The 23,980-nt window shown below is 35.7% G+C and overlaps 1 protein-coding gene and 1 pseudogene across 2 annotated transcripts; one reads left to right on the top strand and one right to left on the bottom strand.

Moving 5' to 3' along the window:
* The first annotated feature begins 9,356 nt into the window (after positions 1-9,356).
* On the top strand, positions 9,357-18,964 carry LOC107853764. Of its 2 annotated transcripts, XR_007044401.1 has the most exons (12): positions 9,357-9,577; positions 10,021-10,098; positions 10,284-10,329; positions 11,997-12,178; positions 12,287-12,414; positions 12,500-12,763; positions 14,011-14,151; positions 14,326-14,577; positions 15,140-15,271; positions 15,341-15,661; positions 15,775-15,948; positions 16,171-16,705. XR_007044401.1 is itself a non-coding variant. In XM_016698740.2 (8 exons), the coding sequence occupies exons 5-8, from the start codon at positions 16,706-16,708 to the stop codon at positions 17,975-17,977; spliced, it is 921 nt and encodes a 306-aa protein (XP_016554226.2). In that variant the 5' UTR covers positions 14,329-14,577; positions 15,140-15,271; positions 15,341-15,661; positions 15,775-15,948; positions 16,171-16,705; the 3' UTR covers positions 17,978-18,964. The 2 variants fall into 2 exon arrangements, 1 of the variants encoding a protein (XP_016554226.2); XM_016698740.2 differs by lacking the exons at positions 9,357-9,577; positions 10,021-10,098; positions 10,284-10,329; ... (2 more) ...; positions 12,500-12,763; positions 14,011-14,151 and adding exons at positions 17,152-17,375; positions 17,512-17,728; positions 17,829-18,964 and having other exon boundaries at positions 14,329-14,577; positions 16,171-17,036.
* A 700-nt stretch (positions 18,965-19,664) lies between these two features.
* Positions 19,665-20,917, bottom strand: LOC124887423 (annotated as a pseudogene).
* Positions 20,918-23,980: the final 3,063 nt, after the last annotated feature.

Genomic DNA, 23,980 nt, shown 5'->3' on the forward strand with positions numbered 1-23,980 from the left:
AACCACCTAACCATCTTTAAGCCCATTTTTAACTCTTTTAAAATCATGCATCTTCTGAAAACATACTCTGAAATCTCTTATATATTATGGCATACATACTTATGGTATCTTCATACCATTGACTTGCAAGTCACATCTCTGAGCCATTAATAACATATTATAATCTCTGTTTTCAAAACATAAGTTTGGGACCACTATATCAATAAATTAATTCAAAGAAACTCTTTCTCAAACCTCATGTAAACACATGCAAGGAACTCTCTTTGTCAAGCATTTCAACAATACAAGGTGGTCATGTCAAATTTCTCAATCACATGCAACTCTTTCTCATTTAAAACAAGTATGTAATTATATCAAGAAGCTCCCTCTCATCATCTCTAAATCATGCTCAGACACTAAGGTATTGAGAAAAATAATTTCAAACCATAAATCATGCATTTCAAATCATTCACAATAAGATCATAAACTTGAATTTATCACAAGAGGGGGACATCATAATCTGTGCTCTTAAACAAATCTTAAACTTCAATTTCATACGTATACATATACTTAAAAATCAATTTGAGGAGATGAGGCCTAAAGGACAAAACAACAATATCAATAACATGCATAAAGCATAATAAAAATCATGGATTTCAAACCCCTTTAACAAATTCATGCTTTATAATCTTTAAATCATAATTAAGTATTTTCAACAAGCCCATGTATTTTTAGGATAAACCCCACGTACCTCAAATAGGAAATTAGAGACTGATTTTTGAAGCCTACGATTTGGGGATTCCAAATCTTTAATCAATTTTGAAAACCCACGGTTGAATCTTGAGATTCTTGGAAGAGGTTTTGGGATGCTTAGGGTTTTTGCTTAGTAGAGAATGAAGATTTGGGAAAATATCATGATATCAAGTCCATTACTATCAAGTCCTACCGCAATCAATAATTTAATATCATACTTACCATATACGTGTGTTCCATCTATTGATATCACTGGCCGACACTAACAAAAACCATCGACACATGGCTTAAACGTTCAAAACACATAATTGAAAATACGTTCATCAACTCCCTCATGTTGCTCGAATCGCCATTCATCAATGAAGCCAGGATTGACATGTTTCATAGCTACCATGAACCTTGGCAATTTACGAAAGGAGCCCTCCTAATTTTCATAGACTAGTTCAAAGGCGCGCTTCCGTCCAAGATAAGTCTTACGATGACATTATTTTACGGTATTTATTGAGAATGGATGTTTGACAATCTTTGATAGGATACTTGTGAACAATTATGCATAACAATTATAAATAAAATAACGTATTAATTTGTATCGTCAGATAAATTCAAAAAAATAGTACCATGGTGTTTTTTCAATATACGGTACAAGAACAGCTGCAATCACATTTATATCCAAATTGAAGTGACCTCCGCGACAGTCACCCATATTACAAGTATGCTTTCCGATGTATTTTTCAATTTTCCATAAGTTATTACTACTATCTTTAGTAGCACACAGTTTGAATAAACAACCTTCATCTCCACGCTTGCAACAAATTCTAAAGACTTCTTTTCCCGACTTAACGACAAAGAACTCCCTACTTTCTTTAAAATGATAGAGCCTGACCGTTCTTTGTAGATATTTTTTTTTATTTGAACAACATTTTGCTAGGAAGATAAAAATTCTCATTTAGAAAATCTGTCGGTTCACGCTACACATTCGTAGAAATAAAATCATTTTCATGCATATCCATAAAAACATCTGGTCTTCCTGAAAATGATCAAGACATGAAATTTCATTGGAATAAAAATGAGGCCTATTGATTGGTAGCGATATTGACGCCGACTGTGGAATTGATTCTTCTTGAGGATAGGGGCTCATAGACATGTCTCTTTGTTCAAAATTTGACCTCACATCATCGTCACTCGATGATGAATCATAAGGGCATTCACCGCCCTCAGCATTATTAGGCTCACTATCATCGCCCTGTGACAATTCACCATAATTTGGCTGATCACTATTTTCAATATCATCTGGTACAACATGTTCACCTCGTGTAACATGATCCCTACATTTCAAATAATAAAATAATTTTAGTATATTTCAAAAGCATAAATAATAAATAAATGAAGTTAACCATCATAAATTATTATCAATGATATTTTAGACCAACCGATTATAATCAGCAGTATCCAAACTCAATGACAAAGGAATATTTGTAGATGTTCCAGCAATGTCCATCCGTTCAAGCTGAGATGGTTGATCATAATTACAATGATTTCCAAAAAATTCATCATTATTTTCGTCACGCAGAGTTAAGCCCCTAAAAATAATATGACATAAGAAATAGATAAAACAAAAATCATTGAAAATATATAATATTAAAAATAACACAAATTAAGAGACATTATCAGTCATTTTCATTCACAGTTTCGTTCAAATCAGGTACTAAGGATTGTGTTGGCATATTACTCGACATGATGTATTGTGGAGCATTCATTTCAAAAAAAATATTATACTGAGTTAAACGAGCATCAACAACATTAGTTGGATCATCAAATTGCATCTGCAAATTCGTCTGTGTCGGAGAGTGCGCAGAATGATTTTTTCACTCCTTCTTAACATAAACTTGAAGAACGTTCAGCTTTATTTGACTAGCATAGTCACAAGGAGTCCTCAGAAATTCAGTCAATGACTCATCATCACTGATAATCCATTCTCCATAATTTACCAATCCTTGTGATGAGAATGAATTTGAATACTGTCCAACTATAAATAAATCAAAATCATCATTTTTTTTATTTTCATTCTTCTAAAAATAGATTCCACAAAGTCTCTGTAACCAATTGAAATTGGATACTTGACGTTGATCTTGGGGAAGATAATATAATATATTGTATTTCCCTCATGAATAATTTTATCATCTCAAAAAAGTGCAACTTTAACACGTTCAGCATTCATTCTTTAAGCTTTGATTAAGTTTTGAAAAGAAGAGTCAAATTTGAACAAGTTTGAAAAAGAAGAATTGAATTTAAAGAAGAAAAATGCAGTTTCAAAAGAGGAGAAGAGTGAATAAAGAATGAAAGTCTATAATGTATACTTTTGTTTAAATAGGAGAAGTTATTTACGCATAACTCATATATTTGTAGAGTTATATTCATATAATGGATAACTCACTTAAATAGTGAGTTATGCATTTTATTCCTACCTGACTTATGTAATCAGTGAGTTTTACTCTCTCCGTTTCATAATAGTTGGCCTTCTTTCTAAAAAAATAAAACTTTAAAAGATAAATTAATTGTTCACATAATATGTAAGTTTTTATAAAGTGAGTTATATAATTTTTATTATATTTACGTAGAAAAAAAAGCAAGTTAAACTTTTATTATATAACTCACTTTTTAAGCAAGTTAAAATATACAAAAATGCATAACTCTCTTTTTAAGGTGTGACTTCTATTACATAACTCACTTAAAAAGTGAGCTATGTAAATGTTCAAAGAAATGCATAACTCTCTTTTAAAGAGAGTTATGCTAAACAAAATACATAACTCTCTTGAGAGAGTTATGTTAGAGAAAATGCATAACTCTCTTAAAAAGAGAGTTATGTTAAAGAAAATGCATAACTCTCTTAAAAAGAGAGTTTAAGAGAGTTATGCACATTTTGTGATACTTAACACCGTTTGGTCACCATCGTTAAAAATAATTCATATAACTCTCTTAAAAAGAGAGTTAAACATATTTTGGTTACAGTTTAAAAACATGTCATATTTTGATATTTTTTTTAGTTTCATGACGTATTTTAATTCTCAGCTCTATTTTACTCCCTTAACACTGACTTGACCAAAAAAAATTTAAGTAGGACCCATTTTAAAATTTTCACCCATTACCTTTTTTTTTTCCTTCTTCCTTACACCCTACACCCCATGTCTTCTTCTTCCTCACACCCCATCACTCCTGTGTCTTTTTCTTTTTTTATTTTTTTTCAGTCCTATCCAACAAAAATCTTCAATCAAATACACAATCATATGAAGAATAAATAAACATATTGTACTACAAATAAACTTTTCTATAAAGATCAAGAATCAACAAATTAATTTCATTTTCGCATATCAAAATCGAAACAAATAAAAAAATCAAACGTGTTAGTACATAAAATTTGTTTTCTTACATTTTACCCAAAAAAAGTTTATTAAAATACAAATATCATGATATCAAGTCCATTACTATGAATAACTGAAACTCAACAGGCTATGTTAGTACGAAGATAACTTGCCAGACATCTGAACTAATCCTAATATGAGAAACCAGTTCATTTCACATGCAATTCCAATTCTAAATGTGTTCTCTATCATAAGGGTCACGGCTTTATCCTTGAATATATAGTTAAGATGAACCAACACATTCTTCAACAGGCAATAACATAGAAGATATGGTTCAAATGGTACCCATATACAAAATTAGTATCTGCAAAACCATTCAACATCACTTAGAGAATTTGTTGCCTCCGTTTTCTTACATTCTACACAATTTGCCACACTTTAATTTCTCCATCAAAGCTTCCACTAAACAACTTAACACCACCATCAAACACTACCAATGACCTCTCCGGTCTCCGATGTCGGATGTCCATCAAGAACCGTTAGACAACAAATTAGGAAACGTCGGGGGAAGGGGACTGGGGGTTTGTGGGGGTGGGGTGCGGGGTGTTGGGGTGGGGAAGGAGGGAGGACAGGGGAGCTGGGGGTTTGTGGGGTGGGTGGGGGATATATATATATTTAAAAAATTATTTATGTGTCTTTGACGTGGATCCGACATGGCTACAACATGGCTTCAACGTGGTGCAAGTGTGATGTATTTTTTTTTGGGTGATTAAAAAAATTTATATAAAAATTATTTAGAAGGTAAATAATTATTAATTAAGTTTAATCGCTAAAATAAATTTTTGTGATAAATTTAGGGGCTAAACATACTTTTTCTCTAAAAGAAATTAATTTTATAGCCTTTTATGATACTTAAAAGAAACTAAATACTAATAAATTGTACTAGTATTAAAATTAGTTTGATGACCTTGTTACAATAAAGACAAATTTTAGTAATCATCAAAAAGTTAAACATTAGCCTCTCTCTTTCTAATTTCATGTCTTTCAAAGAAATCTCTTTATTTATGAATAGGTATGAGGATTTCATCTATGATATTACATTGAATATATATATTGTCATCATTGTTGCTGTCTTTCTCTATTCCACTCGACCTACCTAGGATATTCTGATAACCACCCTCTACCTCTCAAAAGGTCGGTTTAAGCTTATTTTATCGAATCCTACTAATGAAATTACATTAAATATATCATTGTTATTGTTATTTATAGTCTCTCTCTTTTCCACTCGATCAACTGGTGGTATTTCAGAAACAGTCTCGCGGCCTTTAAGGTAAGGATAGGTAAGATTGTGTTATCTAAATCCTACACATAAAATAACCCTAAATATATAGTTGTTATTGTTATATTCTCTTACTTTTCCACTCGATCAACCGAGGGTCTTTCAAAAACAGTCTCTCTACCTCTCAAAAGATAGGAGTAGGTAAGATCACGACATCACGTTATCTGAACCGTACTCATAAAATTACACCAAATATATCGTTATTATTATTATAGTCTCTCACTTTTTCACTCGAAAGACGGTGGATATTTCAAAAACAGTCTCTTATACTCCCAAAAAGTAGGGATAGGTGAGATCATAGTTATCTAAAGTTTATTCATAAAGTTACACTGAATATATCGTTGTTATTGTTACAATCTCTCTGTTTTCCTCTCGACCGACCGAGCATCCTAAAGAAATAGTGTCTCATCCTCTCAAAAGGTAGGGGTAGGTAAGATCACATTATCTAAATTCTACTTATTAAATTACACTAAATATATTGTTGTTATTGTTATAATCTCTCTAGTGGAAACTCGAACGATCGAGAGTCTTTTAGAAACAGTCTCTCTCCCTTTCAAAAGATAAGGGTAGGTAAGATCAAGTTATTAGAACCTTACTCATAAAATTACACTGAATATATCATTGTTATTGTTGTGGTCTCTCTTTTCCACTCGATCGACCGAGGATCTTTCAAAATCAGTCTCGTTGTCTCTCAAAATCTAGGGGTAGGTAAGATCACGTTATCCGAACCTTACTCATAAAATTACACGGAATATATCATTATTATTATTATAGTCTCTTACTTTTTCACTCGATCGATCGGAGTTCCTTCAAAAACAATCTCTCTACCTCTCAAAAGATAGCGGTAGGTAAGATGACGTTATTCAAATTCATACTGATAAAATTACACTAAATATATTATTATCGTTATAGTCATCTGTCTCTTTTGCATTAATTGCATCTGCATGCACAGTTAATGTAGGGAGTGCAACAAAACCATTATCTCAAGACAAAAGGTAGCAGAAACAGTACGGATAGGTGACAAGCTGTCAAAAAACTTTCATGATTTTCAGCTAAAAGACAAAAACAAAACTGCGAAAAAAAAAAAGCAAACAATAGACACGGAGACTATATATGTGTGAAAAAAATACTCCATCCATCTGAATTTTATGTCACTTTTTAAAAGAATTAATACATAAAAATAATCCTAAACTTGACATCAAATTATAATTTTGATTTTAAACATTGATAGTGCACAAATATGACCTTTAACTATTTAAAACTGCACAAATATGACCTCCAATCCTATGTGACAAAACGCGTGTTCAACAAGCAAAATTAGGCGTGTCAAACTTAAAATCTAAGGGCATAATACATAAATATGACGTTAAATTTTGACAGTGCACAAATATGACCTTTAACTATTCAAAACTGCACAAATATGACCTTTAAATGACTTTTCACTATTATTTTTTCATTATTTTCGACTCAAAGATGAAAATGACATCTATTTTTTTTTGTCATTACGAAAAAAGAGCAATATTGAAGATTTATTAATTACGTGGGTCAGCCTCATACGAAAAAATTGAGCAGGTATGTATATATATTATAAAGCAAAGGACGAATTTTGTTGGATTCGAAATCAAGAGGGCGTCATGCGGAAGCTATTAGTTGCAAAAACTATTGTAGTGATAATTCAGACGACAAAGAAAAACATACTAAAAAACATATTATTGATTTAATTTGGTCAAGTGACCTACATATTGAAAACTAACATAAAAAAACATTAAAAACTATTGGGAGAAAATCTCCCCCTAAACGAGACTATTTAAACGACTACATTGTGAATACTATTGTATTATTGTATGAAAAGATGAGTCTTCTATTTATAGATATCCAAAACCCTTCCTCCAAGAAAGAGGTTAGTTAAATATGAAAAAAAATTATATTTTTTCTTTCAAGAAAAGTAAAAGTAATTATGGTAACTTTTATTTTCCTTCAAAGAAAAAATAAAACTTAAATATAATAAGAAAATCAGGGCAAAAACCCAAACAAATCTCCCCTTATTGGCTTGATTTTCTTCACTTGATCCGCCTTCTTCGCATCATATGCATGAACTTCGTTCTTGATATAATTTTCATAACTGCTGCTTGTCATGGTTAAAAATAAAGTTTAAAATATCATGGTTAAAAATTGGTTTAAAAGTAATATTTTATTTTTATTTTAAAGATGCACCAGCAGGAGTGTTGAAAATATGGTTGAAACTTGTTCTTCACATGTAGTTTGACAAAAATCTTCATTATCATTCAAATTGTTACAGCTTGATTTTGAAATCGCTTTGAACCTGTTTAATCTCGTCTCACCACACCATTGGACCATTGAACCGTAAGCTCTGGTACCACTTGTTGGGTTCGAAATTAAGAGGGCGTCATGCGAAAGCTATTAGTTGCAAATTATTGTAGTGATAATTCAGACGACAAAGAAAAATATACTAAAAAATATATTATTGATGTAATTTGGTCAAGTGACCTACATAATGAAAACTAATATAAAAAAAATTAAAAATTATTGGGAGAAAATCTCCTCCTAAACGAGACTTTTTAAACGACTACATTATGGATGTTATTGTGTTATTGTATGAAAAGAGGGATCTTCTATTTATAGATGTCCAAAACTCTTCCTCGAAGAAAGAGGTTAGTCAAATATGGAAAATAATTATATTTTTTCTTTCATGAAAAGTAAAAGTAATTATGGTAACTTTTATTTTCCTTCTAAGAAAAAATAAAACTTAAATATAGTAAGAAAATCAGGGCAAAAAACCTAACAAATTTAAGTTATATAATATATCTAAATATTATTTATTTAAATATTAAATTAAAGATGAAATATACTAATAATAAAAAAATTATAGTTTTAATAAAATGTTATTAAATTAATGTTATTAAGGATAGTAGTAGTAGTATATTAAATTAGCGTTATCAAATTAACGTAATTAAAATGTTATTAAATTAGCGTTATTAAATTAACGAGGGGCGGACCTATGTGGTTGTCATGGGGTTCACCTGAACCCCTTCGGTAAAAAAATTACGTTGTATATATATAAGATAAAAAATATATATTTATGTATGTATATTAATGTTGAACCATATGAAAAAAAGGCACCTGGATAGCCCAGTGGTGTTATTTGCTCTTCTTGGGTGCTTCATTCAGTCTATTGTGCGGGTTCGATCCCTGCTAGTGGCTGTTTTTTTAATTAAAAAAAACTTAGGTGTTGCTGCTATAAAAATAAATAAAATAATAATAATAATAATAATTTTTTAAAATTAAAAAAAGTTAGGTGCTGCTACTATAGAAATAAATAAATAAATAAAATAATAATAATAATATAATAATAATAATAATAATAATAATAATAATAAAAAAAAAAACGACATTGTTTTAACACAAAAAGTAAAACTTTGACAGTGTACAAATATGAACTCTAACTATTCAAAAGTGCACAAATATGACTTCTCTCCAAATTAGCCCTTTTAACGATGTGATACCGTGTGACTGAATTACCTTTCCACGTAGGTACGAGTGAGACTTACGTATGGAGTTGCAAAATCAGAGGTCATATTTGTTCAGATTTTGAATAGTTAAAGATTTTATTTGTGCGCTATCAAAATTTAAGGTCAAAATTATAATTTGGTGTCAAGTTTAGGGTCATTTTTATGTATTCAATCCTTTTTAAAATTTAACATACAAACAAAGTATTCTTAATTATAATTTTTTCAGATATCATTTAAATATTTTAAATTTTAAATTATTAATAATTATGACTTTTTTTTGGTAAATCAAAGATTAATAATTATAATTTATAATATTTTTAATATAATTTTTAATTATATATATAATAACATATCAACTAAAATTATATAAGTGAGGTCTTGAGAGGTAACGTGGCTGTTTCCAAACTTAAATTCGTGCCCAAATTTTCTGTCAAACTTATATTGTCCGACTGTCAAAAAAATTTAAAAGTAATACGTAAATTGACAGAGAGAATAAATGTATCATCAACAGAAAATGGAGAAGAGAAAAAACATGGAAGTTTTGAAGAAGAAAATGACTGGAAGAAGCTATAGAAAGTTGCTAATACAACAAGCACAAAAAAGATTGAAATGCTCTGGTGAGATATTATATATATATATTTTGTGTGTGTGTTCTGTATAATGGAAAATATTTTCTATGAAAAATATTTATTTCATTTTTAGGAAGTTTATTTTCTGATATTTTTCAAAAATTTTGACTTCGTAGGAGTGTACATAAAAATCTGTATGAAATGAAACCAGGTGATTTTATCACTATTTCTGATTTTTTTTAATGTAACAACAAATATATATAGGGTGTGTTCGATAGGAAGAAAAATATTTTTCATGAAAATAATATTTTTTTATTTTCAAGAAACAATATTTTTCAAAAATTTTGACCTCGCACCAACATACATGAATGTGTGTATGAGACCAGGTGATTTTATCACTATTTTTTTATTTTTAATAAGGTCTAATCAGTACTTTCTCTAGTTAAATCTGATTTTTTAATTTTTATTTTAAAAAAAAAAAACATGTTCAGAAAATGTTGTTGGAAAAAAGGATGAAGTGGCTCAAGGAAATGATCACCATGATATGTAATAGTAAAGGATGCAAAGAGGTATGTTCTTTAAAGGCAGAGCTAAGATTTTTAGTTTATGAATTTTGAATAAATTATTTATATATATTAAATAATTTTTAATATAAATATAAAGTTTGAACCAAAGTTATTGAGTTGGTCCAACTCTTTAATATATGTTGTGATACTATTTATTTGTGTTTTTTTTCTTTTTAACTCTTTTTCAGGGTGGATGATGAAAGAGAGAAACAAACTTGTTCATCCAAGAAAAATGTCAGTAAATGACTAAAAGTTGATCTTCAATTGTTTTCTCTTTTGTAATAAGTTTTAAAGGATGTAAGGAGTTGTTTGATACGCGATATAAGGTGGGATATACAAGATTAAGTTCGAGACTAAATTTATATTCTATTTGGTTGACGTTATAAATTTATACCGTCAATAAGTAAGTATAAATCCAGTCTCAAACTTAATGATATCCTACAAGAAAGAAGAAATTTAGTCTGCATATCAAACGATGCCTAAAGGTTTGTTTGGTGTCCTTACAATTGCAATGTCAAAAAATAGTGTTTAACTTATTATGTAGTCCACATTAGTGCTGGTGTTACTGAAAATGCAAAAGTGTTGATGTTTGACTGAACATTTTACTAGTAGTTTGAAGTTTTACATGATATTAAGCCAATTATGACAGAACCTACCAAACACTCAAGTGGGCGTTTAGCCATGTTTCATTGTGAAATTTGAAAAAAAAAAAAAAAAAAGAGTTTTTTTCGCTTTCAACGTGAAAAATGATATTTGAAGAGTGGAGTTGTTTTTGAAGTTGTGTGAGTAATTTGGGGTGAAAATAACAATTTGTTGTTTTTCAAATTCTTGAAAATTCTTAATCCGGAATTTTATAGCCAAACTGTTCAACTCCGGAAAAAAGTGAAAATTGTTCATGGCCATACACCCCCTGAAGTTGTTTCTGTTGTTTTTTCTTTGAAGGATTACTTTTCCAATAATTATATGTTCATTCAAGTTTTATGTTTTTCATATATGAAAACTGGATGATAAGATTGAAGGTAAATCCAAGAAATGTTCAGTTTGCAATCAAGAAGGAAATCTATTGTGAGTATTGCTTCTTGTTGATATCATTTGATAGTATTGCTTCTTGTTGATATTATTTGGTGGAACATATATTAAGTTGAACCAAAAAAGGATTAAGAAGAGGAAAAGAGTTGATAGTGTAATGGATTTTGACGAAATTAATTGTTCTCATTCATTGTTGTCTCATTTAACTCAATATCTTTAAAAAGTCATCTCGTATTTTCTCATTATAATCTTTTGGAAATTGGGAATCTACGCAGTCCATCGAAAAGCTGTAGCTGAAGTAGGAAAATAGTCTAGTTTCCAGCGTCTTGGTCTAACGGGTATTACAAAGCAGGATGCGTTAAGAGCATGTACAGGTTTGAATTCTGTCTGGTGAACCGAGTTCGGTTGTTAAATGGAGAAAGGTATAGGAGTAGATCCATTGGCTCACCGATCTTCGGACCTGAGAAGGAGAATAATCAGAAACACTTAATGAACAATTTATATTAGCTGCCTTGGTTTTGAAAGACTTTGTAATGCTTGCTGAAGGAGATTATAATTACTTCTGGCATTATTTGTCATTATGATTGTGAAAGAGCCTGAGCATCTAAGCCTGCGCTTCTTCTGTTGAAATAAGGACAAATGGTTTGATTCAACATCTCCTAAGACCGTAAAGAACTTGAGCATCCACACTTTTAACAAAGACTTCTCTATGAAAATGTTCAGTTATTTTGTCTTTGGTTAAACTCTCGGTCTGATTCTTATAATGAAAGAGCTGTCTGTTTCTGGAAGGACGAGAGAAGTTAAATGTAATATAATAGGCTCTAACTAATTCTTGATTTTGTAACTTAGAGAATCATATTTTCTTTTTTCAGATGCTGTGTCGGACGAGGGTGCAAAAGGAACTTCCATATTTCTTGTCTTGTTCCCCCTTTGACCTATTTTCCACCTGGACCATGGTACTGTTATTGGTGTGCCATAAGGAAGATGAAATTAGGTGTTTATGCTGTGTGTGATGGAGTAGAGTCCATTTTGGATGCCAGAGAGTGTAGTTTGCGTAATGAAGTTACAAAGCTATCTGCAAATTTTCTTATGTCTTGTTTTGATTATGTTCTACAGGGTGATATCCGCTGGTCTAACTGTACCTTTTTTCAAATGAAACCAGTGGAAAAAAAGCGGGAGTATTTAGTAAAGTACAAAGGACTTGCTCATGTTCATAACCACTGGATTACAGATGAGCAGCTGCGTCTTGAGGGTCAAGCAACCCTTACGAGATTGAAGAAAAATTACAAGGTACTATGGTTAACATAATCTTTCGGTTCTTGCCTTGTTTCTTTAGCAAGTCACCTTTTTGAAAGCTCTATGATGATTTCTCCAGCGTAAAAGTTGGAAAACTGAGTGGAGTCTTCGTCAGCGTTTGCTGGACAAGAGGATGTTAGCAGCTACAGATCACAGCAACACTGATGCAGATTGCCATTATGAGTGGCTTGTAAAATGGACAGATCTTGACTACAGTCATGCCACGTGGGAATTGGAGAATGCTTCATTTCTAAGTTCACGTGAGGCAGACAAACTCATGACTGATTATGAAATCCGTCATCAGAAGGCTAAGAAAGAGTTGCATTCTTTGACGGAAGATGAGGTAGTTCTTATTAGTAAATACCGACAATGTGAAGCTAAGCCTGAGATAGGGGAGCATCCTTTCTCTTTAACCTGTCTTGGGTGTACACCGAATTCATGTATACTAAGATCAGTATAACACTTTTTTCTTTTGACTGATACCTGTCAAGAATTTTTTAAAAAAGTATTAGACTGTTTCGCTTTCAAACACGAGACTGTTAATTTCACACCCCCTTTCCTTTTAATAACAAAATATAGCTACTCAGTTTCAAAGGATAGAGCAAAACTCTACCAGTTCGTCTGTTCTCCTCATCCTGTTTCACAATAAAATATACTGTCACTACCTGCTGGCAGAAGGCTTTTTAAGTTTCTGGTTCTACTGAAATTGCTTTTGATGCTGTAATTATTTTGATGTTTCTTTAGGTAAAGTGTAACTTCCGTTACACGTTGGCCTTGTCAAGATACAAATCTTTGGATGAAATTCTGCAGTTGGTCATAACTACACTTGGACACTTCTCAGGTCATTTGCGTAGTATGAGCAAATCAGGACTTGACTTCCCCCTAAAAAAATTGATTTCATCTTGCTAGTTTTCATGCTAATCCTAGTCTCAGTTGTAGCATGAATTGAGCTGATGCTAGCTGTTGCTCTAGGGCCTAATGTATGTTGCTAGAACAATATTAGAAATTCCATGGAATCACTTACATTTGATAGAGGATACACCTATTCACTGGAAGAGTTCACATGCCCTCATAATTCTAAAAGTTACATTGGATGTGATCCATTCAGCATGATTCTTTAGCAGTTAAACTGAACGTATGTGTGTGCGAGAGAGAGAAACTAGAGTACATGACCTCATAATTTTATAAATTGCATCGATCATTATCCATTCTGAAACCAGATATATTTTGAGACGGTAACTTTTACAGACAACTTTCCAGCTCACTAGTTCTGTAGACTCGCTTGGCCGTTGGCACTGTAACGAGTGGGTAACTTGAGCTTCAGATTACTCATGGAGTTTGTTGTGGAGAGTCAGTCTTCCTGCCTCCAGCTTCTCAGGAACATAGTCTAAGCTGACACTCCGTTTGAGATCAAAGTAGTGTCTAGTATTTTGTTCTGTTTAAAGTATTTACAAATATATACTTGTTTCCAAAGTATTTTGCTTCTGAATTTTCTTCCTCACTACGGTAACCAATGAAGGGCAATGTGTTTTTATTGTGTTTGTAATTCTGTAGCCTAAATGAGGTCATGTTTTTCCAATATTCCTGCAGAAAATGAATGCCGACTTTCCAGAACTGCCGACACCTTTATAAGGAAGTGCACCTCAAGTAAATCTCAATCATCTTTCTTATATCAACACTCTTCGTAAATATTGGCAAAAGGGTCAGAGTGCTGTCATCATTGATGACCAGGTGGATGATTGCTTTTCCAATTCTCTTTCTAATGCACACATCCTCAAGCTTGCTGATGATTCTGCAATTTTGCTTTTGTTGTAACCCGATACTCAATCATTAATGCCCGCTGCTCCTTCTTTTGAGTCAAAAGTATTAACTGGAGCTGAACTGTTCAATGTTTGGATTTCGCAGGAGGGGATTTTGAAGGTGGTCTTATTTCTATTGTCCTTGCCGAAGGATGTTGGTCTTCCTTTTCTCATAATGACAACTTCTGCCGCTCTTCCTCTTTGGGAAGCTGAGTTCTCATGTTGGGCTGATGCCAACATTGTTGTGTATAAAGGTAATAGAGATGTACGGGCCATTATTAGGACACTAGAGTTTTACAACAAACAAGGTGCCCTTATGTTTCAGGTTCTTCTGTCGCGTTATGAAGCTATTGTTGAGGTAAACTTTTCTTTTCTTTTTTTTCGTTTTCATTTGTTTGCCATATGACATACAATGAGAGATGAAGTATTTATATCTTAGTTCTCTAGATGGATTTCTTCAGAAGTTGTGCTCCACCTTAACTGATTCAGTCACATTTCAATATGGTATTATAGATATTCTGATCTCAATCTGTACATGGCATTCATCCTGATGAGCCAACTTTTGGGCTGTATTAGATCCAAGATTCAATTTTTTACATGGTATTGTTGTTAAACCTTAGACCCATTTCTATCATTCATTTACTTAATGTTGGGTCCCCGTGTTATATTGTCCATCCTCCCGATGTATAGCACTCAGCATGCCTGGGATGTTAGATTGTCTCACATTGGTTGATGGAATGAGTTGTGGTCTCGTTATATGGTTTTGGACAATCCTCACTTCACGGGTTAGTATTTGGGGTTGTGATAAGGTCCAGTTTCTTAACTTATATGCAGAAACTTGAAATGCTTAAACCTATAAGCCGACTGCAGATACAGTGTAATATTTTGCTGATCTATATATAACATTTATCCTCATGCAGGATCTTGAAATGCTTAAACCAATAAGATGGGGAGCAGTAATTATAGATCAGTGTCAGGGTTCATCCTTGTCAACGCATCACTCACAAATTAAAATGCTCATTGCTGATATGTGATTACTCATTTTTCATCAGGTGTGCATTCTTCTATTCTGTATACATTCCCAAGTATCTCCAGTAACTTATGTCTCCTAGATGTATCAGGTTAAATGTGATACAAAGTTCAATCGCTGCAACATTCTCTCTTTACTTGATACGAAATATGACAAGGTCAACAATGAGCTGTTAGACACTGATTCCAACATAGATCTAACTGAATTCAAGAAAAGGTTTAAGCACTTTGTTGCATATGAGTGCAAGTCCTCCGCATCCAAGTTCATTGAATACGGGGTTCCTGTCAAACTCTCCAATGAACAAATTGAGCAATATTGCGCTTGCCTCTTTTCAAATTCAACATGGCTTTGCTCATCTCTGAAGAATGACTCACCAAGCTGCATCTATGATATACTTGTGTCTACCAGGAAGGTTAGGCAGTTTGACTTTTGTCATCTTCCAGTAATTCAGTCTTTAGTAACCTTTTAGTTATTGTGTGTGACATATCACCATATTTCTGACACGGACTTTCACTTTGTTCTCAGTGTTGTGATCACCCTTACCTCGAAGATCAATCTCTGAAAGGCATAGTTACGAAAGACATTCCTGAAGATCAGCACTTGGATGCTGAAATCAAACTAAGTGGCAAATTGGAACTCCTCAATAAGATTCTTCAGGAGATCAAACAACAAAGGGAAAAAGTCCTCATTCTTTTTCGGGTGTCCGCTTTTACTTCAAAATTTCCTTTCATTCTAGTTCCTTTCCGATTTCCATATGTGACTCTGATTTCGCAAAGTGACTAGATGCGGCCATATAAATAATGATTGGTTCCCCTAGGAGCTCTCTTGTGTATTCTTTCTTATTTTTGTCCTAGTGCTTTGCATAAGGGCTAGTGCCAATGTTTGTAATTTTAACTGAATGGTATGTTGTTTATTTTACAGTTTCTTGATGGCTCGGGTGTTATTTCCATTCGCAATATCTTGGATGATTTGATTTGTCAGAAATTTGGTGGGGATTCTTATATGAGCATTAGTGGGAATGTTCTTAGTCAAGTGAAAGAAGCTACCTTGAACAAGTTCAACGATAAGGAAAGTGGGAAATTTGCTTTGTTGATGGAAACCAGTGCTTGTTCTCGTAGTGTGATCAAGCTGTCAGGAATAGATACAATTATATTGTTTAACAGTGACTGGGATCCAAATAACGATTTAAGATCCCTGCAGAAGATTACAGTAAATTCAAAGTCGGAGCATATAAAGGTACTACGTCTGTATTCGTATTTTACTGTTGAAGAGAAAGCACTAGTTCTTGCAAAGCAAGGTATGCCTATTGACAACATAAACAGTATAAAACAAGCAGCTTGCCAGGAGCTGCTATCTTGGGGTGCCTCTTTATCTTTACAACGTACAATCTTCAATCTAAAAGAGTTCATCTGAAGTTGATGATTTAGATTATGTCTTTCCTGAACTTTCACGCTTAATGTCTACTAACTGTGAGAACAGTGATTACAATGGTTGTTCAAAGATAGTGAAAGTACAGAAGAATGGAGGGGCTTATTCAAGTGAAATATCTCTACTTGGTGAAGTGGAAATGCAACGGAAAGATGATTCTTCTTTTGTGAGAGGATTGCTGGAGAATGAACCACCACATGTTTTCTGGAAATATCTGCTGCACGAAATGGCTCCTAGGTGGAAACGCGTGCCGAATTCATCTCGAGGGAGTAGAAGGAAAGCTAGACTCGGGGAAGAAGTTTGTGAAAAAGAGGGCAGTAGAGTTCATCTGACTCAAGAGCCCAAGTTAAGGAAGAAACGTAAGTTGCATGTTCAGGGTAACATAGTGCCTGTTTTATGTCCTTGTTTCCATTAATTCTCCTTTATCAGCATACACTGACATATTTGGTTTTGGATGCCAACCCCATTTTCTAGGAATGCCGCGTCCTTCTGCTGGGAATAAGCATAAAAGCAGACGTATTGATGTAGTAAACGATGCAAGTATGAGAAGAAGAAACACCCAACAAGATCACTGCCTTCCTGATGCTTCCCCAAACACGTCTACTCTGCCTCATTCCCCTAACCCAAACCCACTTCAAATGGAGATGGAGAGGATACAAAAGGAGAAAGAACAAACTACTAATTTGCTACAAGATGTGGTTTGTCCTTCCGACCTTTGTCCTTTTCTTACTCATTTCTGTATCTTTTAATTTATGGTTTTCTGATTTATTTCATATATAACGATACTTCATATTGCATAGATTACTAAAAGTTTCAGTAAACGAATGCATGCAGAAATTGCTCCTGAAATCTCAAATGGAAGAAGAGCTAGATTCGGTCAGGAAGAAGTATGATTTGCTGTTTCAGATTGCTGAAAAGGAATCAGCTCAAAAGAAAAAAGAACTTGATACAATGTACAACAAAGTGCATATGCACAAGTTACTAGCTGAAGCAATGACGACACAATTACCCGATACTGCTGATACAATTGGGATACTAGAGATGACTGAAGGCATGCATTCCTTATGATTCATTTCTTGATTATAACTATGGTATCTGCCTGATGCTATCTAGTTTTATAAATGATATCTACAATGTGTGCTTTTCTCCAGATGATGTTGGCAGGACTATTACCGAAACTGGACAATCATCACCAAATAGACCAAGTAGTGTCCCGATGGCGACTGCATCCATCTCAGAACCTGTCAACTCAGAGCAACGAGCTGCTGATCCTCAATATCCTCTGAGAATTTTCCAATGACTCTCATTCCATCACTGCTTGCTGAATTGCCTAGAGTGGAAGAGTCAGCTGTAGTTCCGCGGACAAGTGGAAGGGCCACCTTGCAAAAGTCATCCTCCTCTAATCTGCCAACAATTGGTTCATTTGTGAACCCAATACCAAACTATCAATCTGTCATCCTTACACCATCGAATGCTGAATTGTCTAGAATGAAAGAGTTAGCTGCAGTTCCTTGGACAAGTGGAAAGGCCACCTTGCAAACGGAATCATCCTCTAATCTTCCAACAAGTGGTTCACATGCGACACCGACAGCAGATTATCAGTCTGTCATCCTTACACCAAGTCAACCATCGATCCAAACTTTGAGTAATGCAGCACGCCCTGGAGCAGGCCGTGAACACTGAGACCAGCTCCACATCTGAGATCATTTAGACCACTGCCAACAATGAATTTAGAATCCCAGCCTGTTGTAGCGGTGACACCACACTTTTAGTCACATGGTGAGATACCAAAAATACAGTGCTCAATGAAGGTGATGAAACTTCTCACTGGGATGACCAAATTGGATTTTGATCATTCAATGAGTGGTGGACTGGTAAAGTTGCTGCAATGTGACCAGGAGGTCATGGGTTCAAGCCTTGGAAACATCCTCTAGCAGAAATGCAAGGTAAGGCTGTATACGATACACCCTTGTGGTGGGGCCCTTCCCCGGACACCGCGCATAGCGGTAGCTTTAGTGCACCGGGCTGCCCTTTTAATGAGTGGTGGACTGCCAGCAAGAATTTGATTTGCTCTATGTGAAGTGGTAATTGGTTTTGACTGGTCTTTAGAATAGAATTTCTAGGAACTCTAGGCCAGTTGTTTCATATAGCAGTAGTGTGCAAGTAACTGTTTGGCCTTTCAACCACCATTTGTTTTGAAACTCTTGGCTTCACGCCTATCAAATACTGGTGTACAGGCATGAACTTACCCAATTTTATACAAAATGTCTTATTTCTTGAATGTTAAGATGAGAGCCAGCTTCATAGTCTGGTATGCTACTGACTCTGCTACAACCAGTTTGAGGGGAAAAGACATGCACACACAATTAGTTGAAAGTGACTGAATTGCATATGTGAAGGAAACTTGGCATTCGTTATAGGTTTCATATATCTACCAATAGACATTTAGCTATTCAAACTCAAATGAAGGAGGGTTGCGATAAGTTGGCAGCCTAGCGTAAAACTTGTCAATTCATGGTGAATTCTCCTAATACAGAATGTTTATGATACCAGTTGAGCTTAAATAGAGAAGTGAGGATTCATAGAGCTGACCCCAACTTGTGTTAGCCGTTCCACTCCCTGGTAAAGGAGGAGGTTGAGGTAGATTGGTAGCCAGCGTAAAACTTGTCAATTCACTTTTCCAGTGTAAAGCTGGAGAAGTGCTTATTCATATAGAAGAGGGGACACTTGATTGAATAGATATAAGCACACTGTCCCTTTCCATTAAATTCTTTTCTGAAAAGAGACATAAACAGCTACAATCAAACATATTTAAGACAGTTTGAACACTCTCTAAGATAACCATAAAACATATAACTTCACAACATACTATGATAGTAATTCACCATAGAATAAAAAAGGAATCTGAAATATAGCACTTGACAAGCATTAATAATTTTTCCATTGCACATTGCTGTGAACACCTTGTCAATCTCCTCGCTGGGCGATCAAACTCTTTCACCTGTCAGCAGTTCTGTTTCAAATTCTTTCCTCACAAACCTGTACAATGGATATGATCTGCATTCTGTGATCCTGTTAGGTATTGAAGGGTTTCCACTTTCAAGAACAACTCTTGCATTTTCAACTTCCTTAGGCAACACAGCCTTCAATTCCTCCTCGAAAGCCCCAATCTTTTCAAAGATTGATCTGTTCTCGTTCTTCTCACTTTCACTATTCTTCATTGCATAATCAACAAGGACTTGTCTCAGCTTCTACATCAAAGGGTAGTTGGAGCTGCAGGGATCATCAGCATAGGCAAACAAGTATTCCCTATCCACGACTCGAAGCAAGTCCTTTTCGCAGAATCTTGCTGGATGAAGTTCACCGTCAGCGCCCATTGTCAAAGTTCTCTTAGCTACTTGGCTAACTGTGTTCTTGATCGCATTCTTCAAGTTTTCCTCCAAAGGCCTCAAATCTATAGCTTGGAAAAGTGCTACCAGATAGGTTGATGACATTAGCTTCAAGATGTCGACTTCTCAGCTGTTTTCATTGCTGAGATAAAGCCCAATAAAAGAAAACTGAAACAATAAGAAGCTGAAACAAATCTTCAGATTCTCCTCGAGTTTCTTCAGTGTTTACGGAACACAAAAGTGAAGAGCTTAATGAGGTTTTATCTTGAACTTATACCAACTTAGCGCATGCATAGTCGCTTTTAGTTTGAATTTATCTGTTGTCACTTGGAAACTTATTGAATTCTATTCTATTAAATTAACATCATCCAGGCAGGTAGAGATTGTTTTTCTTGTATGATATCTTCGTATTATGACTAGAGAAAGCATGTGGGAAAATGAACATAATCCTGTTAGATACCTGGAACTTTCCCTTTTCCCTTGTGACACATTTCACTTCGGGAAAAGCTCTAACATCTTCTGTCTCCTGTATATAAACTTGCTAAGAAAGGGAGTTCACATATTTGGCTTTTATCTTCTGCCTCATTGTAGATGATTCATCTGCAATGGCAGTCAGGCATCGATTGAAAGATAAAAGAAGTGGTGTAATTGTTTCTAGTCCTGTCAATTCACAAGAACTAACAAGGTCGCGCTGGCACCTTAGAGACCAGGAACAATAATACATTGAGAGAACCAAAGTACACCTTTGTTTCCACCTCTCTTGATTCTCTCATTGCACACCAAATTTCTACACCTTGACGAATCAAAGAGACAGTTTCCCTCCCGTACCGATTCCAAGAAGCTTGTCCCATTGGAGACCTCACAAGGAAAAACAAGCCATAACATGGCAACAGAGATTCAGAGGATTATGAAAGAGTAGCTAATCCAATCATATCACTGTGGAAGCAGTTTCTTTCATTCACTCAAAATTTGGAGTTTGGAAACTTATTGTTGCTCATTTCTCCAGCATCTGTTAAGGCTCAAGATTTCTAAACTACGACACAGTAAATTCAAGAAAATTCCCTTTGGAGCGATATTCCTTCAACAGTAACTTCCTTCCTGCTACAGAAATGCAGTGACATTCCGAATGTGCTTAGTGACGTGAATCAGCAATGGGACCTGTAAGGACCTGTAAGCTTTCTATCAGCAATGGGGTCTGTGGTGGTAGCATAGGTACCTGTAAGCTTTGGTGTCTAGAAAACAGAAAAGTTATAGTTAGCAGGGAAGTTGTGTTTGATGAAACTGCCATGCTTCGTGCTTCCTCTGAATCTAGTGCTTCGCCCCCAAATGTGTTTAGTGACGTGAATCAGCAAAAGTCAAGCACCCACGTTGAATTATAGATTGGAGCAGATTCCACACAAGTGCCTACTTCCCAGTCTAGCCAGGAGATACAGAGTGATACTATTTCTTTTTCACTACCAGTGATGCCATAATATTGTATTTCTAAAGACAGGCCCTAGGAGAGATATTAGACCTCCTTAGAAGTATGCTGAAGCTAATTTAGTTGCTTATGCATTGAATGTAACAAAAGATATTGATTTCGGTGAAGAACCTTCTTCTTACTTAGAGGCAGTTAGTTGTGATGATTTCGGCCGATGGATGATTGCTATGCAGAAGGAGAAGGAATCACTTCATAAGAATGACACATGGAATTTGGTGAGATTGCCTAAAGATAAGAAAGTTGTCCGTTGCAAGTGGGTATTTAAAAAGAAAGAAGGAACATCGGGAGTTGAAGATGCTAGGTACAAGGCAAGACTAATTGCTAAAGGTTACAACCAGGTTCCAAGTGTTGACTTCACAGATGTGTTTTCTCCAGTTGTAAAGCGTAGTTCGATTCGAGCCTTGCTTGGTACTGTTGCCATGCACGATCTTGAGCTTGAGTAGTTGGATGTCAAGACTGCATTCTTACATGGAGAACTTGAGGAGGATATATATATGCAACAACCAGAGGGTTTTGTAGTCTCAGAAAAGGAGGACTATGTATGCTCACTAAAAAAGTCTCAATATGGCTTAAAATAGTCGCCCAGATAGTGGTATAAGAGGTTTGACTCTTTTATGACTTCTCCCGAAAATGGCCCATTCGCGTCGTTTCGCCCGTTTAACCACCCAAATCGCCTCGTTCTAAAAAAATACCCACACTAGGCCGCTCTCTAACCTGCCTGGGGCAGCCCGATCGCCCCCCTGTCCACCCCACAAACCATGGGCTATAACATACCAATTTGGCTCGAAAATAGCTCGTTCGCTCAGTTTCACCCGTTTGACCACCCAAGCCGCCCTGTTCTTAAAAAAGTCCCACACTAGGTCAATCCCCAGCCTGCCTTGGGCAGTCCGATCAATTTTCAACCAAAATCACGCCCGACCCTAGGCCCACCTCAAAAACAGTGGGCTAAAGCACACCGATTTGTCTTGCAAATGGACCGTTCGCGCCGTATAACTACCCAAACCGCCCCGTTCTAAAAAAACGCCCACACTAGGCCGCTCCCAGCCTGCCTGGGGCAGCCCGATCGATTTTCGATCAAAATCACGTCTGGCCCCCGAGCCCACCATAAAAACTGTGGGCTATAGCACATGAATTTGGCCCAAAAATCGCCCATTTATGTCGTTTCACCTGTTTGACCACCCAAACCACCCGTTCTAAAAAAAGGCCAACACTAGGCTACTCCCCAGCCTGCCTAGGGCAGCCCGACCAATTTTTAGCAAAAATCATGCCCAAGCCTCGGGCCCACCCCAAAAATCATTGGCTATAGCACACCGATTTGGTCTGAAAATGGCCCATTCACGCCGTTTCGCCCGTTTGACCACCCAAACCGCCCCATTCTAAAAAAGGACCATACTAGGCAACTCCCTAGCCTGCCTAGGGCAGCCCGATCAATTTTCGGCCAAAATCACGCCGGCCCCTAGGCCCACCCCAAAAGCCGTTAGCTATATAGCACACCGATTTGGTCCAAAAATTGCCCTTTTGCGTCGTTTTGCCTATTTGACCACCCAAACTGCCCTCTTTTTAAAAAAGGCTCACACTAGGTCACTCCCCAGCTTGCTTGGGGTAGTCCGATCGATTTTCAGTCAAAATCACATCCGGCCCCCTAGCCCATCCTAAAAATCGTGCTTTGTAGAGCACAGATTTGGCCCAAAAATGATCCGTTCATGTTGTTTCACTCGTTTGACCACCCAAATCGCCCCATTCTCAATAAAAGGACCACAATAAGTCGCTCTCCAGCCTGTTAGGGTAGCAAATTGATTTTCAGCCAAAATCACGCCTGGCCATGGGGCCCACCCCAAAAACCGTGGTCTATAGCACACCGATTTGGCTAGAAAATGGCCTCTTCACGTTGTTTCACCCGTTAGACCATCCAAACCGCCCCGTTCCCAAAAAAGGCCCATACTAGGCCGCTCCTCAGCCTGCCTGGGGAAGCCCGATCAATTTTCAGCCAAAATCACGCCCCCCCAAACCCACCATAAAAACCGTGAGCTATAGCACACCGATTTGGATCGAAAATGACTCATTCACGCTGTTTCACCCGTTTGACCACCCAAACTGCCCGTTCTCAAAAAATGGCCACACTAGGCCACTCTTTAGCCTGCCTGGGACAACCCAGTCAATTTTTGGCCAAAATCACGCCCGACCTCTGGGACCACCCCAAAACCCGTGGGCTATAGTACATCGATTTGGCTCGAAAATAGCCCATTCACGCTGTTTCACCCATTTGACCACCCAAACTGCCCCGTTCTAAAAAAAGGCCCACACTAGGTCGCTCCCCAGCCTGCTTGGGGAAGCTCGGTCGATTTTTGACCTAAATCATGCTCGGCCCACAGGATCACCCCAAAAACCATAAGCTATAGCACACCAATTTAGCCCAAAAACTGCTCGTTTGCAT

Source organism: Capsicum annuum, chromosome 9 (genome assembly GCF_002878395.1).
Source record: "Capsicum annuum cultivar UCD-10X-F1 chromosome 9, UCD10Xv1.1, whole genome shotgun sequence".
Lineage (NCBI taxonomy): Eukaryota > Viridiplantae > Streptophyta > Magnoliopsida > Solanales > Solanaceae > Capsicum > Capsicum annuum.